The sequence below is a fragment of the Lepus europaeus genome, chromosome 11 (assembly GCF_033115175.1).
Source record: "Lepus europaeus isolate LE1 chromosome 11, mLepTim1.pri, whole genome shotgun sequence".
Lineage (NCBI taxonomy): Eukaryota > Metazoa > Chordata > Mammalia > Lagomorpha > Leporidae > Lepus > Lepus europaeus.
In genome coordinates, this window is record NC_084837.1 from 17,362,182 (window position 1) to 17,378,093 (window position 15,912).

The following is a 15,912-nucleotide window of genomic DNA, read 5'->3' on the forward strand; positions in this document are numbered from 1 at the left end:
ACTTTAAGTCTTTGCAATCTGACAATGCATCTAAGATGCTTCAAAATGGTCATGATCTTTGACCCTGTAACTTCACTTCTACAAATTCAGCCAATTCTTAGAAAGACACTCATTACAGACGAAAGTGGAAACTAAGGAATCGTGCAAAAATGATAAAATTGTGTACATTTACCAGATGAATCACACATTAAAGGTTACTATCCCTGGCACATTTTCATGATATATAAAATGTTCACGAAATTATTCACATGCATAATGCTAATGACAAACCCATCTAAATCCCCTGTGAGTGCACTCCTGGGATGGGTGAGCACACACATAGAGGGAGAATGGGCGCTAACAGCAAGAGGTGACCTCAAAACACTGACAAAGGTGGGGTTTTGTTTGTTTGTTTTGCCTACAGATGCTAACTTTTCACAAAGAACATGTGCTGTTTTTGTAATAAGGAAAAGCAACGACTATTAAATATACAGCATGGGGCCAGCATTGTGATGCAGCAGGTAAGCTACTGCCTGTGATGCCGGCATCCTGTACAGGCGCTGGTTCCAGTCCTGGCTGCTCCACTTCCAATGCAGTTCCCTGCTAATGTGCCCGCGGGCTGGGAAGGCAGCAGAAGATGGCCCAAGTACTTGGGCACCTGCCATCCATGCGGGAGACCTGGATGGAGTTCCAGGCTCCTGGCTTCAGCCAGGCCCAGCCTCAGATGTTATGGCCATTTAGGGCAGATGGAAGATCGATCAATCTCTGTTAACTCTGCCTTTCAAATAAATGAATCATTAAAAAAATGTATAAGGCATTTCATTCATTCTCTTTTTCCTCACTAAATAGCCTATGGTGAAAAAAACCAGAAATGTGCATTTTCCACTCTGTGTGCCACCCCCCGGACACAAAGACACGCAGACAGCATTACCATGCTAGAGTGGACAGTGGCTTGTTCAATGTATCTTGCGATGCCGGTGACAAACGCATTCCTGTCTTCAAAGTTAGTGTTGAAATTCGGCTGCAAGGAAGAGAGAAGACATCGTGTTGACACCGGAGCCACCAGCCAGCGGGCCCACAGCTCCTCGGGCACCCACCTGGTAGAGCAGCGAGGATGGCGGGGGCTCGATGCAGGGCTGCTGGTCGGGCAGAGGCAGCTCCTCCAGGAGGTCCACATTGGACAGCGCATCCTCCAGCGTCACCTGGGCCGCCATCCTGCGCTAGAACCAAACACAAAGCCACCTGTTCCGTGAGGATGGGGCACCCGGCATGGGCTGGAGTACCCAGGCCCCTTGACCCCCTTCTCTCTCTCCTGAGGGCACTGGGGGTGGCGACAAGGTCACAGCTGGTGCCCCAGAGTCGGGTGTCTCTCTGAGGACAGTGCAACTCTCCCTCCTCCATGCTCACTGGGGCAGGCTCTCCTGGCCTTCTGTCATGGTGCAGGGGACACAGGGTGCCACATGTGCCATCACGTCCTGCCACCCTTCCCACCTCCCTAGCTGCCGGGGCTGAGGGCTCCCTGGGAGGATCACAGAGGAGCGGCAGCACCTCTCCAACACCATGTATGCCCAGCACGGCACTGGAGAGGCACAGCAATGCTTTCCTGAACGCAGACCTGTCTGGTTGCACAGGCAGGCTAGGGGTGCAGGAACTACAGCATCACAGAGGGAGCCCCGGAGAGGCTCGGTAAACCAAGGCAGTAGTTATCAGGAGGGGACGGAGCACGGACTCGGTGGCTAGTGGAGAGAGGCACCAAAGGAAGGCGGGCATCTTCTAAACACCTTTCCACATCTACTCCCCAGGTGGTCAGCAAGGTGCGGCCAGCTTTCAGCTGAGGCTGCTCCCGCCCTGGGTGGGACCTGGGGGCAGCTCAGGCCCTGGGTGGGACATGTGGCAGCTCTGAGGTTGAGAGAGAGAAAAAGAGCAGTAGGCGGCTGGGCAACATGCAGAATAGAAGGAGCCTTGGATTTGCTACTCCCAGCACGGGGCGCCAGACACAAGCTCATGCCACCAGGTGACTGGAGAACTGAAACAGAAGCCCCAAGGACACAGAAAGTCCCAGGGCCATGTGGTGAGCAGAAAACTCAGGAGAGTGAACTCACAAAGCTTCTCATGAGCTCCCAGGCCATCCTCAAGTGGCAGAGGCCTGGATCTGATCCTCTCCACACCCCAAACCCTGAGACCACAGCCATGGGTGGCACACAGGGGACAATGGCACTGCAGAGGCTGTGAAAATGGAATTGGGGCTGGCATTGTGGTGTAGCGTGTAAAGCTGCCGCCCACAAGGCCGGCATCCCATATGGGCAATGGTTTGTGTCCTGGCTGCTCCCAAAAAGCAGTGGAAGTTGACCCAAGTGTTTGGGTCCCTGCATCCATGTGGGAGACCTGGAAGAAGCTCCTGGCTTTTGCCTGGCCCAGTCCTGGCCATTGGGACCATCTAAGGAGTGAACCAGTGGACAGATCTCTTTCTCTTTCTGTCTCTCCCTATCTCTCTGTAACTCTGACTTTCAAAGAGATAAATAAATCTTAAAAGAAAGAAAAGAGAGAAAAGAGAGAAAGGGAGGGAGGGAGGGAAGGAGGAGGGAGGGAGGAAATGGAATTGACACTGAGCTACAACTTGTGAAAGGCCAATCAGTCGTAAATAGAACCACATGGCTAAAGTGAAAATACTAGCGTCCTCTTGGTATGTAAACAAGTCCCAGAGTGTCCCATCACAATATCCAAACAGGCAGCTGCAATCCAAATTACTCAGCACAGGAAGAATGAAGAATAATTCAACCCCTGTGGGAAGACAATCCTCAGACACCAAGGGCACAAACTGCAATGATCCGCTGGCCCTGAAAGCACTGGCTGAGAAAACGCTGACCATCACGACATTCCCAAATTTAGTGATGAACCTGAAAATCAGGAGAGCAAACCAAACAAGACGTAAAGAGGAACCTCATGGAAAGTTTGAACTAGAACATGCAGCACTGAAAATGTTAAAACCCCCCACATGAGCCTCAGAGCAGAGGGAAAGATGCCATGAGCTTACAGATGCAGCAATTCAAATCATTCACTCTAAATACTCTAAATAGAGCCTCAGGCACCTCTGGACAATAGAAAAGGTCAATGCCGGTGGCATCCGAGTGCAAGGAGAGGAGAAAGCCAGCAGTGCTGAAAAACAGCTGAAAAAATGACCGCAAACTTCCCACCCTGGAGACGTCAGCCTGCAGTCAGGAAGCTTCATGGGGACAGGCATCTGGCACAGGGGTTAAGACGCCTACAGCCCACATCAGGGTGCCGGCTTCGAGTCCCAGCTCCCTTTCCAATTCCAGCTTCCTGCTAACGCACATCCTGGGAGGCAGCAGGTAATGAATGGCTCAAGAACCTGGGTCCCTGCCACCCACATCAGACCAGGACTGAGCTCCTGGCTCCTGGCTTTGGCCTTGCACAGTTCTGGCTGTTGCAGTTATTTGGGGAGTGGACTTGTAGATGGAAGATCTCTGTCTCTCCAAAAAAACCAAAAACCAAAAAACACCAAACTCTGGACCCCACAAAATTACCTAAAGAAATCCATACTAGACATATCCTAGTCAAACTACTGAAAACTAAAGACAAAGAAAAAATATCTCGCAAAGAGCCAGAGAGAGCGAGGGACGTGCCTATGGTCTCCACCTCTGGAGGCAGCCTGCACGCCGACGCAGACTTGTTAAGCTGCACAGAGGAGAATCATCAGCCCAGAGCCCCACAGCAAAGCATAAACTCATTCCTCAGGAGTGGGGGCAAAACGAGGACATTCTCAGATGGAGGAGATCAGAATCCTCAGACCGCAGCCTACGTGAAGGGGAGCGATCCAGAAGGAAGGCCCGGACATGACGAGTGACACAAAAGTGACAGAAAGGGGAGACGGCTAAGAAACAGGACAGATCTTTTCCTTACAACTCCTTAAAGATGTTTGGTAACTTCTTTGTGGCATGCCGATTAAACCACCAGTTGTCATGCCAGCATCCAAAATCGGAGTGCTGGTTTAAATCCTAGCTGCTCTGCTTCTGATCCAGATCCCTGCTAATGCACCTGGGAAGACAGTGAAAGATGGCCCAAGTACTTGGACTCCTGTCACCCACATGGGAGACCAGGATGGAGTTCCTGACTCCTGGCTTTGGCCTGGCCCAGCCTTGGCTATTGTGGCCATTTCGGGAGTGAACCAACAGACAGAAGATCGGTTGATTCTTTCTCTTCTTTTTTTTTTGCCTTTCAAATAAATAAGTAATTTTACTTTGTTTTTTGAAAAAGGTGTTTGGTATAGGGCCAGCACTGTGGCATAGTGGGTTAAAGCTCTGGCCTGAAGTGCTGGCATCCCATATGGGCAACAGTTCTAGTCCCGGGTGCTCCTCTTCTGATCCAGCTCTCTGCTGTGGCCTGGGAAAGCAGCAGAAGATGGCCCAAGTCCTTGGGCCCCTGTACCCATGTGGGAGACCCGGAAGAAGCTCCTGGCTCCGGATTGGTGCAGCTTCCAGCAGTTGTGGCCATCTGGGGAGTGAACCAGCAGATGGAAAACCTCTCTGTCTCTACCTCTCTTTGTAATTCTGTCTTTCAAATAAATAAAATAAATCTTGAAAAAAAATGTTTGGTGGTCGAAAGCAATAATTAAAACATTATTTGGGGGCCGGCGCTGTGGTACAGTGGGTTAAAGCCCTGGCCTGCAGCACTGGCATCCCATATAAACCCCAGTTCAAGTCTCGGCTGCTCCACTCCCGATCCAGCACCCTGCTAATGCACCTGGGAAAGCAGAAGAAGATGGCCCAAGAGCTTGGGTCCCTGCAAGTGGGAGACCCGAAAGAAGCTCCTGGCTCTGGATCAGCTCAGCTCTGGCCATTGTGGTCATTTGGGGAGTGAACCAGCGGGTGGAAGACCTCCCTTTCTCTCTCTGGCTCCACCTCTCTCTATAACTCTCTTTCAAATAAATAAAATAGATATTTTTTTAAAAGTAAAAAATAAAAAAAAATTATCTGATGCGGTTTTCTGTGTACATAAATGTAAAATATATTCATAAGCATAAACTATCCACATATATAATTATGAGATAAACAAAGGCAACTCCAACCCCGAGCTGTGGGGTCCGATGCCGTCCTGGCAAGCAGCGTCAGGACTGAGCTGAACTGGAGGACCCGGCTGGGTCTGCGGCAGACCTGGCGGCCTGCTTGCTGCCGGGGAGAAATCCCAGCGCTTTGAGGTTACTGACGTGATCTGTGCTGGGAGTGACTGTGCAGCAGGAGGAAGTGAGCTAAGCGTGAGTTCATTTTTCCTAACACTCAGAGGGAGGTTACCTAAGGAGAACAAGCGTCAATTCCCCAAGAAGACAGAACAAATCTAAGGCGGTACGCACTTGCCGGAAGAGCTTCAAGCTACACCGAGCAAAGACGGACAGCACTGGAAGGAGGAACGGGGGGCTCCAGCCTGCACGTGGAGACCTCGACATCCCCCTCAGTGACTGACAGGAAAGCAGAAGGCAGGGCGCCTCAGCACCACCCCCTGGGTCTCCCCGAGAGTCCTAGACAGGCCCCCACCCCACCACAGCAGAGGATCCGTTCTGCAGGTTTCCAACTTCAAATTTAAAACCTACAGAAGCTTTTACAACAAGGCAGAGGCCTTTCTCCCTCTCTCATCACTGCATCCTATGCCATGCAGTCAAGAAAGCTGCAGGACAGCACAAAGCAGCTCCGGCCGGGTGCTGGTGTTAGAGGAACTGCTGGGGTTCTTTTTTGTTTTGTTTTGTATTACAAAAAAAAAATGAATAGACTGATCAGTGTATAAGGCAGAGAGACAGATCTTCCATCTGCTGGCTCATTCCCCAAATGCCCACAGCAAAGCCCAGAGCCAGGAAGTCAATCCGGGTCTCCCATGTGGGTGGCGGGGACCCAACAGCTGCTTCCCAGGTGCACCAGTAGGAAGCTGGATGGGAAGAAGTGGGGGTGGACTCGACCAGTACTCTGGGAGGAGGTGCAGGCACACTCCCGTGGCGCCCCAGTGCCTGCTCCGGAACTACCATTTCAACAAGCCATCGATTCACTTACTTTGCAAATTGAAGGGCTTTTAAAAAGAAAGGTTTCAAAAGACCAATCTTTGCTGTTCTTGCATGTCCCCAGGTGGATCACAGAGAATCTCCAGAGCAGCCATAACCATCGGTCAGTGAGAGAGCAGCCAGCAGTCTGAGTGTGGTAAGTGATTCCCACCACAGTGCACACCTCACTTAGCCACTTGATCCTGGGACCTCATATGGGGTCAGGGGCTGCCAGTTGGGGTCATGGTAGCCTGGGTGGATTCCAGAGGACCCAGGATGCATCAGGGGGGGTCACAGGCAGACACCAGGAGACTGCAGGTGGGCTTCAGGTAATGCCAGGTAGGCATCAAGGGAAGCCAATGGATCATGGGACCCTAGGTGGATTTCAGAGGACGCCAGGTGAGCATCTGGGGATGCCAGGTGGGAATGTCAGGTAAGCATCAAGGGGTGAAGATTAACCTCAGGGGGCTGCAGGTAGGCATTAGGGGACCCCAGGTGAGCATCAAGGAATGACAGGTAGGCTCATGGGACCCCAGGGGGTATGGAGATCCTAGGCCGGCAGGAGGCCAAGGTTTAACACGCTCCCTCATGCACACTCATGGGCTCAGCTGTGTGCATCGCCCTTCACTGGCACCAGGGGAACCCCACCAGCCAGAGGGGCCCTTCACCCTATTTTCCTGCACAGTGAAGATCTAAAGAAAGGATAAGATGGTGTCTGTAGGGCCGGCGCCATGGCTTAACAGGCTAATCCTCTGCCTTGCAGCGCCGGCACACTGGGTTCTAGTTCCAGTTGGGGCGCCGGATTCTATCCCGGTTGCCCCTCTTCCAGGCCAGCTCTCTGCTATGACCCGGGAAGGCAATGGAGGATGGCCCAAGTGCTTGGGCCCTGCACCCCATGGGAGACCAGGATAAGCACCTGGCTCCTGCCTTCGGATCAGCGCGATGCACCGGCCGCAGCAGCCATTGGAGGGTGAACCAACGGCAAAAAGGAAGACCTTTCTCTCTCTCTCTCTCTCTCACTATCCACTCTGCCTGTCAAAAAAAAAAAAAAAAAAAAAAAAAGAAAAGAAAAGAAAAGAAAGATGGTGTCTGTAAAACCTGTCACCACATGCTTCAAAACAAAGAATAATGAATAACAGAACTCTTTAAAAATAATAAATAGGACTTGATCATTTTCACTGCCTCCAGGCAGTGTGGGGGCAGGTGGGTGGAAAGAACGAGAAGTCTCTCGTGTCCTGCTGTTCAGTCAGGAGGGAGGAACAGGAACAGGGGCGCAGGGGTTCAGACACCCGAGTCTCACATTAGAGTACCAACGTTCAATTCCTGCCTGCAGCTCCTCCCAGTGCAGACCCTGAGATGTAGCAGGTGATGGCCCCAGTAACTGGATTCCTGACACCCACATGGGAGACCTAGATTTGAGTTCCCGGCTCCTGGCTTTAACCTAGCCCTGCAAGTATGTGGGCAGTGAACCAGCAGATGGAAGTTATCTCTGTCTGCCCCTCAAATAAAATTAAATTAAAAAATAATTTTTTAAAAAATAAGCTGTAACAGACCGTTGGTCCTTGGGTAACTCAACAAGGTCTCATACAAGAAAATGCAGGATGCAAAGATAACTTGCAGAACATAAAGCTGTGGGGCCGGCACTGTGGCACAGCGGGTTAACACCCTGGCCTGAAGTGCCGACATCCCATATGGGCGCCGGTTCTAGTCCCGGCTGTTCCTCTTCCGATCCAGCTCTCTGCTGTGGCCTGGGAAAGCAGAAGATGGCCCAAGTGCTTGGGCCCCTGCACCCACATGGGAGACCTAGAAGAAGCTTCTGGCTTCAGATCAGCACAACTCCAGCCACTGCAGCCATCTAGGGAGTGAACCACCAAATGGAAGACCTTTCTTTCTCTCTCTCTCTGTCTCTCTCTCTCTCTCTACCTCTCTCTGTAACTCTGCTTGTCAAATAAATAAAATAAAAAAAAAAAGAAAACCTCTTTCTCTGTCTACCTTTCTCTGTAACTCTTTCAAATAAATAAAATAAAATTTATAAAAAAAAAAACAACATAGAGCCGTGAGACTGACCTTCAACCTAGCAGTGAGAGCAGTGGCAGTAAATTAAAAGAGAAAGGGGGAAAATGCATGAGAGTAGAGTGTAAGGTCAGTGTGCGTGTGTGAGTGTACGTGTGTTTAATAAGCCAGCGTCCCTGGGAGGATGGAGGCTTTCTCATCAGAAAACCAGCCACAGACGTACAACAAAACAAAGGGGCAAAAGAAGACAGGTGCCTACAGCCAGGGGCGTCCCAGATGAGACTCCACAGAGGCTCAAGGGCAGGTTGCTGGGGAGGGGGCGCCCACAGTCCACACCACCCAGATGGCCCCCACACAGTCCCATGTCAGAGCACTGTGGACACATCCACTCCCACTGGGCCTGCACATGGTTTAGAATCTGAGGCATCTCTTTCTATCTCTCCCTTTCAAGTAAATAAAATAAATCTTAAAAAAAAAATAAGTAAAAGAATAGGGCTAGTGCTATAGTGCAGCAGGTTAAGCTGATGCCTGCGATGCCTGCATCAGATCAGAGGACCTGTTTGAGTCCTGGCTGCTCTGCTTCCAATCCAGCTGCTTGCTAGTGCATCTTGGAAAGCAGCTGAAGATGGGCCAAGTACTTGGGCCCCTGCCACCCATGTGGGAGAACCAGATGGAGGTCCTGGCTCCTGGCTTTGGCCTGACCCAACTCAGGCCATTGCAGTCATTTGGGAAGTGAACCAGTAGATGGAAAACCTCTCTCAATCTCTCTGTTGTTCCCTCTGTCACTCTGCCTTTCCAATAAATCTTTAAAAACAGAAAAAACAACTGAAGGCAGCTCAGGGACTGCAGGCCCCTGTGATGTCAGGCCCACAAAGCATGATGGGGTGGTGTCCTGGAGCTGCTGCTGATGGGAGACACACGGGGCCACCTCCTAGCCACGACAACCTCGGCCTGCGCTGTCCACTCAGGCCACCCACAGGAGGATGCAGGCCATAGAGGGCCTTGTACTTACAAGATTAAAGGAAAAATATCTTAAATGTATTTATTTTCTATCACCTTTTCTCTAGTCCGGGAAACAAACAAAATCTAAGAACATTCTGCCGGCGCCGTGGCTCAACAGGCTAATCCTCCGCCTTGCGGCGCCGGCACACCGGGTTCTAGTCCCGGTCGGGGCACCGATCCTGTCCCGGTTGCCCCTCTTCCAGGCCAGCTCTCTGCTGTGGCCAGGGAGTGCAGTGGAGGATAGCCCAAGTGTTTGGGCTCTGCACCCCATGGGAGACCAGGATAAGCACCTGGCTCCTGCCATCGGAACAGCGCGGTGCGCCGGCCGCAGCGCGCTACCGCGGCGGCCATTGGAGGGTGAACCAACGGCAAAAGGAAGACCTTTCTCTCTGTCTCTCTCTCTCACTGTCCACTCTGCCTGTCAAAAAAAAAAAAAAAAAAAAAAGAAAAGAAAAATCTAAGAACATTCTGTTGGAATAATATCCCTGTAATTGCAGTAAGGACATTTATCTACCACTAAGGATCACAAATGAAGAGCAAGAGGAAATGAGTACTAATTAAGGTCGGAACCCAGGACTGTACACTGCAGGAGGGAGATCCACGTGGAGGCCCAGGTGTGAAAATCCAAAGTGGAACAGCTCAGAACAGGGACACTTTCTGGTTACTTCTGATTCCACAGCAGTGTCTAACTTTAAACCTTTTAATGTATCAAACATCTAAACCCATTGGTCTCATCTACCTATAACTATGAGCTCCGCACATAGGTTCAGACTCTATCACTTGTACCAAGTTAAGGTCTTTATAAATCACTGTCCATGAAAACAGAAGTCAGATGGTTCTAACAGTCATGTGGTGCTCAACGGTGTTCAAGTCAACAACAGACTGCGTTTACAACAGAGGTCCTGGGGCCTGGCGCTGTGGCGCAGTGGGTAAGCACCCTGGCCTGAAGTGCCGGCATCCCACATGGGCGCTGGTTCAAGTCCTGGCTGCTCCACTTCTCATCCAGCTCTCTGCTATGGCCTGGAGAAGCAGTAGAAGATGGCCCAAGTCCTTGGGCCCCTGCACCCGCATGGGGGACCTGTCGGAAGGTCCTGGCTTCGGATTGGCACAGCTCTGGCCGTTGCGGCCAGATGGGGAGTGAACCACCGGATGGAAGACCTCTCTCTGTGTGTTAATTCAGACTTTCGAATAAATAAATAAATCTTTATTAAAAAAAAAAAAAAAAGAGGTCCCATAAGGTTATGATGGAACTGAAAGACCCCCCACGGCCGGTGACGTCACAACTGTCATAATGCCACAGCCCACTGCTTACATGTCTGCAGAGCTGCAGGTGTAAACAAGCCTACTGCACCGCCAGTCATGTCCAAGTGTAGCCCTGGCAATTACTTACAGTATACAATACTTGATTAATGATAACAAATGACCACACTTTTATCCTCATTGTAGAATGTACCCCTACTTATCAAAAAAAAAAAAAAGTTCACTGTGAAACAGTGTGCTGAGTGACACCAGCAGCCTCAGACATGTTTATCACACCTCTTGATGGCCTCAAGAGGCCACGCTGAGTGACGGACTTCTGCCAGCTAGCTCTGGGCAAGGACGTGCTATGACAGTCACACAGCGGAAATATGGCCCAACTGTGCAACTGTGCATTTCTCAGAACATAGCTCCCATCATTAAGCGAAGCATGGCTGTATATCACGCCAGGTGCACGCCTGTTAATACATAATAAGCTTCCAAGGGCCAAGAACCAAACATGAGACAAAAGACGTGAAGAAGGGGTAGCAGCCAACTCAGCTCATAAATGTGACCACAGCCCTGGCGGGGCAGGCGAGTACACGCAGCAGCAGCCGGCCTGCATCAAGAGGCTCCCTGGGCTCAGCAGCCCCTGCTCTGAGGAAGGCTGAGGTGTGGGGACACCACTCAAGCAGATTACGGACAAGGGTGACACAGCTGGGGACCCAGGGACCTGCTGGCCCAGCCCACACTAACCAGATGCAGGAGGCAGCACCACTGTGCCTGCCCTACACTGCCCAGGTAGCGGTGATGTCTGGAAACACAAACCAAGTGAGGGTCTTCTCTTTCCACAGGGACTAAGAGGAATCGTCTTTGCATCTGTTAAACTAGAAACTGGCAGGCACTCAACATCAAGGTTAGAAAATGTGGTGAACCCACAGTCCAGAAAATGCAGAACTGAGGGTGTCTCGCGCAGTTCCGACGCCTGTGCCAGCGGCGCACACAGCTGGCCTGGATGTCAGAAGCCAACCTGCATACCAAAATGGCCCACACCATGAGGGGTGTTCGGCGAAAAACAGGGTCTTCCAAGCATGCCCAAGCTGGTCATTTTTAAATTTTATACCTTGAAAGTATTTTTTCTTGGTTGGTTGCACAGCATAACAAAGACAAACTATGAGATGTTCCTATTAATGAGCATTGAGACATGAGCTGATTTTCTTTGTCTTCTACACACAAATCATAGCACTTCCCAGAAAAGTGGAAACTTCCAATATTTTGTGCAATCTGTTCCCATGTAAATTAAATAATCTGAAGAAGAAGAGCATATTTTATTGAATTGTTCCTTTCCCTCCCACATGCTAAAAGACTGTATTCTCCTGTATGGCCAAGCACCAAGCAGCGCCAGCATGGACTCCAGCTGGCTCCCCCACATTAGGCAGGCACTGATGGCTCCCACGTGGCAACAAGCTGCTGGGACCAGCCAGGCAAAAAGTTCACAATTACAAAACCAAATTGCTGGGGCTGGTGTTGTGATACAGCAAGTTAAGCCACTGGTCGGGATGCCCACCTCCACTATTCAGAGTGCCTGGTTTGAGTCCTGGCTACTCTGCTTCTGATCCAACTTCCTGCTAATGCACCTGGGAGGCAGCAGATAACGACCCAGGTACTTGGGTTCCTGCCACCCACATGGGAGACACAAAGTTACTGTCGTCTGGCTCTGGCCCAGTCCAGCCCTGGCTGTTGTGGGCTTTTGTAGAATGAACCAGCAGACAGAAGATATCCCACTCTCTGCCTCTCTCCCTCTCCTTTATCACTCTGCCTTTCAAATAAATCCACAGATTTTAAGAAAGAAATCACCACCTTCAAGTCCAGCTTTACTACTGAAAAAAAAAAAAAAAAAAAACCTGCTTCTAATGCACGAAAGTTTCCAATTCTATTACTGAAAGCAGTAAGTCAAGACCAGCTCCAAAGACTGCCTCACAGAGAAACCAAAGTCAGCTTAGCTTGAAAATTACAACAGCGAGACACTGAAGTCTGAAGCGGAGTGTGTCAAGCGATCCTGAGTCTCTGAGAAGAAACTGCCTGGTCCCCATCTCAGCCTGCAGCTCCTGTGGCCAGGCCAGGCCAGGCTGCCTATGGTGTAGCTTCTCAAGACAGCGTGGTCTCTCTGCCTCCTGCAAGTCCCTGCCGAGGCTTCCTGTCGCTGCCCCCATGCAGCCTGACTGTCCCTGACCAAGCTGAATCCCTCCAAATCTTCACTTACCTCTGTCAATCTTCTTTTTAATTCTTTATATATTTAAGATTTTATTTATTTGAGAGACAGAGAAATAGAGATTACTCACAACAGCCAAGGCTGGATCAGGCTAAAACCGAGAGCTGGGAATGTAGTCTAGGTTTCCCATGGGGGTGCAGGATCCCAACCACTTAAGCCATCACCTGCAGCCTCCAAGAGTCTGCATGAACAGCCAACTGGAATCTGGAGTGGAACCGGGACTCGAACCCAGAGACTCCAATGACTTAACCAACCCCCTAACCACCAAGCCAAACGCCTGCCCAACTGCACAAAGCACAACTCTGAGCTCAAATACCGTTGTCTTCCCTTTGTGTCTCTTAATCATGCATTGGATTCTGTGTGAAAGATAAAGAACGCCACCACCACCAGAAGCCTTCTGGGTTTGCATGGAAAAGCTATTCTGATGCTGGGGGAAAAAAAAAAAAAAGGCAGAGAAAGGGTCCAGTATTCCACAGAATAAAATCTCAATCATTCATTCAATAGCTAAGGGCCTTTCTAGCCCTTCTCCAGCCACCCTCTCTCAACCGCTCTCTGCCTCCACACTCCCCCCGCCCCCGCGACATCAAGCCCAGTGCTCTCACTGCCCCAAGCAGGGTCCTCTTTCAGGAAAACAAAAATTCGAAACATCTCCCAGGGCCAAGCTTGCCAGACACAAAGAGAAACATCCGAGAACCTTTCGCACCTGGACCAGGTAAGATTCTTGCTAGTGCGAGGGGTTATTTTGCTCTGTGCTCTATGCACAGGATCCAAAGAAACAACACGATTTTCTAATTCCAGAAGGCTTCTGGTGGTACTGGCATTCTTTATCTTTCACACAGAATCCAATGCTTGATTAAGAGACAAAGGGGAGACAATGGTATTTGCAGCTCAGCTTATTTTTTCCGCCAGAACAGGCCCTACTACAGTCTTGGGGGCCTGGGAGAGTGGTCACACCATAGAGGGGGGTGCTACAAGCCCCAGACTAGACAAGGGATCCCCATTCACAGACAGGGCAGCTGACTGTGGAGGGGCCCAAGGGGTCTGCCATGTGCGGCCACCCTGAGCCAGCATAGGCCGGTGCCCACCTGGGTGCACCAATAGCACCAGTGCTCTGCTCAGGTGGCCAAGCACGCAGTGGTGTGCCGGGCACCACTCAGGGCACTGGCAAAGCAACTCAACCGCTGGTCCTTGTGGCTGGGATTCTCAGCCTTCTCCGATCCCTGATGCTGGAAAGGGAGGCAGCTGCCTGTCACCCACCTGAGCACATCTCGGCGTCTTGACAGACCATGGATCTGCCGGATTTTAGCTAGAGGGTGAGAAATGAGTCTTGCAGACGATCAAGCACCTTCATGGGGACCAAGGGGACCTAAGCTATCAGGGTGCTTAGGCCAGAAACAGCACCAGCCTCTGCGTCTTCCTCCCCACGGGCCAAGGCATCCAATGGCTGCCAGAGTCAGGCAGCCCAGGCCCTCAGGCACCCAACCCTGGCTGGCCCATGCCTGAAGCGTCCCTGGCACCTCTCAGAAGAGCGCCCCTGGACTGTGCAGCAGGCCGGAGGGACTTAGAGGAGAAGTGCTTCTCAAGTGAGCCAGAATCCCGCTTCCCGCCGCCTCGCTAGTTCTTGAGAACCGCGGGACAGGGTGTCAGGTCGCTCAGCTGTCCTTTCACTGAGCCCACGCAAACATTCCTCGTTAGAGTAATGCCTGCACAGTCGGAGCCACTGAAGAAGGAAGCAAAACCAGAGAGGCCCATGCAGGACAACAGCCCGACGTCACCATTCCTGGGCAGAACAGGTCAGTGCAGGTCTTCAGGCGACGTTATCCCAAGCGGGGTTCTCAGGTTGTACTACTGTCTTTTTTTTTTTTTTTTTTAAGAAGTGGAGCAGCCAGGTCTCGAACTGGCGCCCATATGGGATGCTGGCACTTCAGGCCAGGGCGTTAACCTACTGCGCCACAGTGCCTGCCCCAGTACTACTGTCTTTAAACCCCGGCCATGTGCCCTCCCCTACGGGGTCTCACTGACACGGAGGGGTCTTCCCCCAGCACCACGCCTCACCACAGTCTCCAGGCATCACTCTCATCTTCACAACATAGTGAGGGAAGGGGGACCTAAATGTTCACTGAATTTGCAGTCCTTTTATTGTCACGGAGGTTAAGCACTTTTTTGCACAGTAGCCAGCTCGTGTTGCTTCCTGGGTAACTTGGCAGCTCAGGTAGTCTGCCTGTTAAATCCTTTGGAATCCTGGAATCTCCTTCATCCATTTACAAGCCACGACTACAGCTATGATGCTGCGGAACGTTTCCCAGGTCAAATTCCTGGTTTTCATGTTGCTCAGTGTTTCTCTCCTGGAAACCTAGGCTTTGACTTTACTATATATGACACTTTTCAGCCTTTTATTGGAATTTCCTCTTTCACTTCTAAATTTACCAAGTAGGAAGAGCTCTGCCTGCCCCGGCCCAGGGAAGGAAGCTGTTTCTAATCAAAGTCCCAGTCTCAGCGAACTGCTGTCTCCACCATCAGAGACCAAGCAATCGTCTATGCGATAAATAGCTAAGGCAACGAGCCCTCTCGGAGAACTACTTTAAAAGTAATACAAGGGCCAGCACTGTGGTGTAGCCTGCTATGCCAGCATCCCATATGAGCACAGGTTTGAGTCCTGGCTGCTCTACTTCCGATCCAGCTCTCTGCTATGGCCTAGGGAAGCAGTGGAAGATGGTCCAAGTGCTTGGGCCCCTGCACCTGTGTGGGAGACCTGGAAGAAGCTTCTGGCTCTTGGCTTTGGATCAGCACAGCTCCAGCTGTTGCAGTCATCTAGAGAGTGAACCAGTAGATGGAAGACCTCTCCCTCTCTCTCTACCTCTGCCTCTCTGTAACTATGCCTTTCAAATAAAATAAATATATCTTTAAAAAATTATAATACTTGAGATTCATAAAAAGGTCATGAACTTGGTGGTATACCTTTTTCGAGACCTCAGATATATAATAATTCTTACACCTCATCCACTCTCAACTTAAAGAATTGTATCTAATAATACTAAAGACGTGGCCGGCGCCGCAGCTCAATAGGCTAATCCTCTGCCTGCAGCGCCGGCATCCCGGGTTCTAGTCCCGGTCAGGGAGCCGGATTCTGTCCTGGTTGCCCCTCTTCCAGTCCAGCTCTCTGCTGTGGCCCAGGAAGGCAGTGGAGGATGGCCCAAGTGCTTGAGCCCTGCACCTATGTGGGAGACCAGGAGAGGCACCTGGCTCCTGGCTTCGGATCAAGTGGGGCGCAGGCCGCAGCTCACCGGCCGCAGCAGCTGTTGGGGGATGAACCAACGGAAAAGGAAGACCTTTCTCTCTCTCTCTCTCTCTCTCTCTCTCTCTCTCT

At 51.0% G+C, this 15,912-nt stretch overlaps 1 protein-coding gene across 1 annotated transcript in view; it reads right to left on the minus strand.

Moving 5' to 3' along the window:
• The window catches only part of CYFIP1 (cytoplasmic FMR1 interacting protein 1), a 95,304-nt gene that overhangs the window by 63,656 nt on the left and 15,736 nt on the right, over positions 1 to 15,912 (minus strand). The window contains exons 2-3 of the mRNA XM_062205027.1: positions 1,077 to 1,199; positions 911 to 1,000 (exon numbers count right to left, since the gene is read on the minus strand). Coding sequence (XP_062061011.1) covers positions 911 to 1,000; positions 1,077 to 1,193 — 207 coding nt within the window. The 5' untranslated portion in view covers positions 1,194 to 1,199. The remainder of the gene's footprint in view (positions 1 to 910; positions 1,001 to 1,076; positions 1,200 to 15,912) is intronic.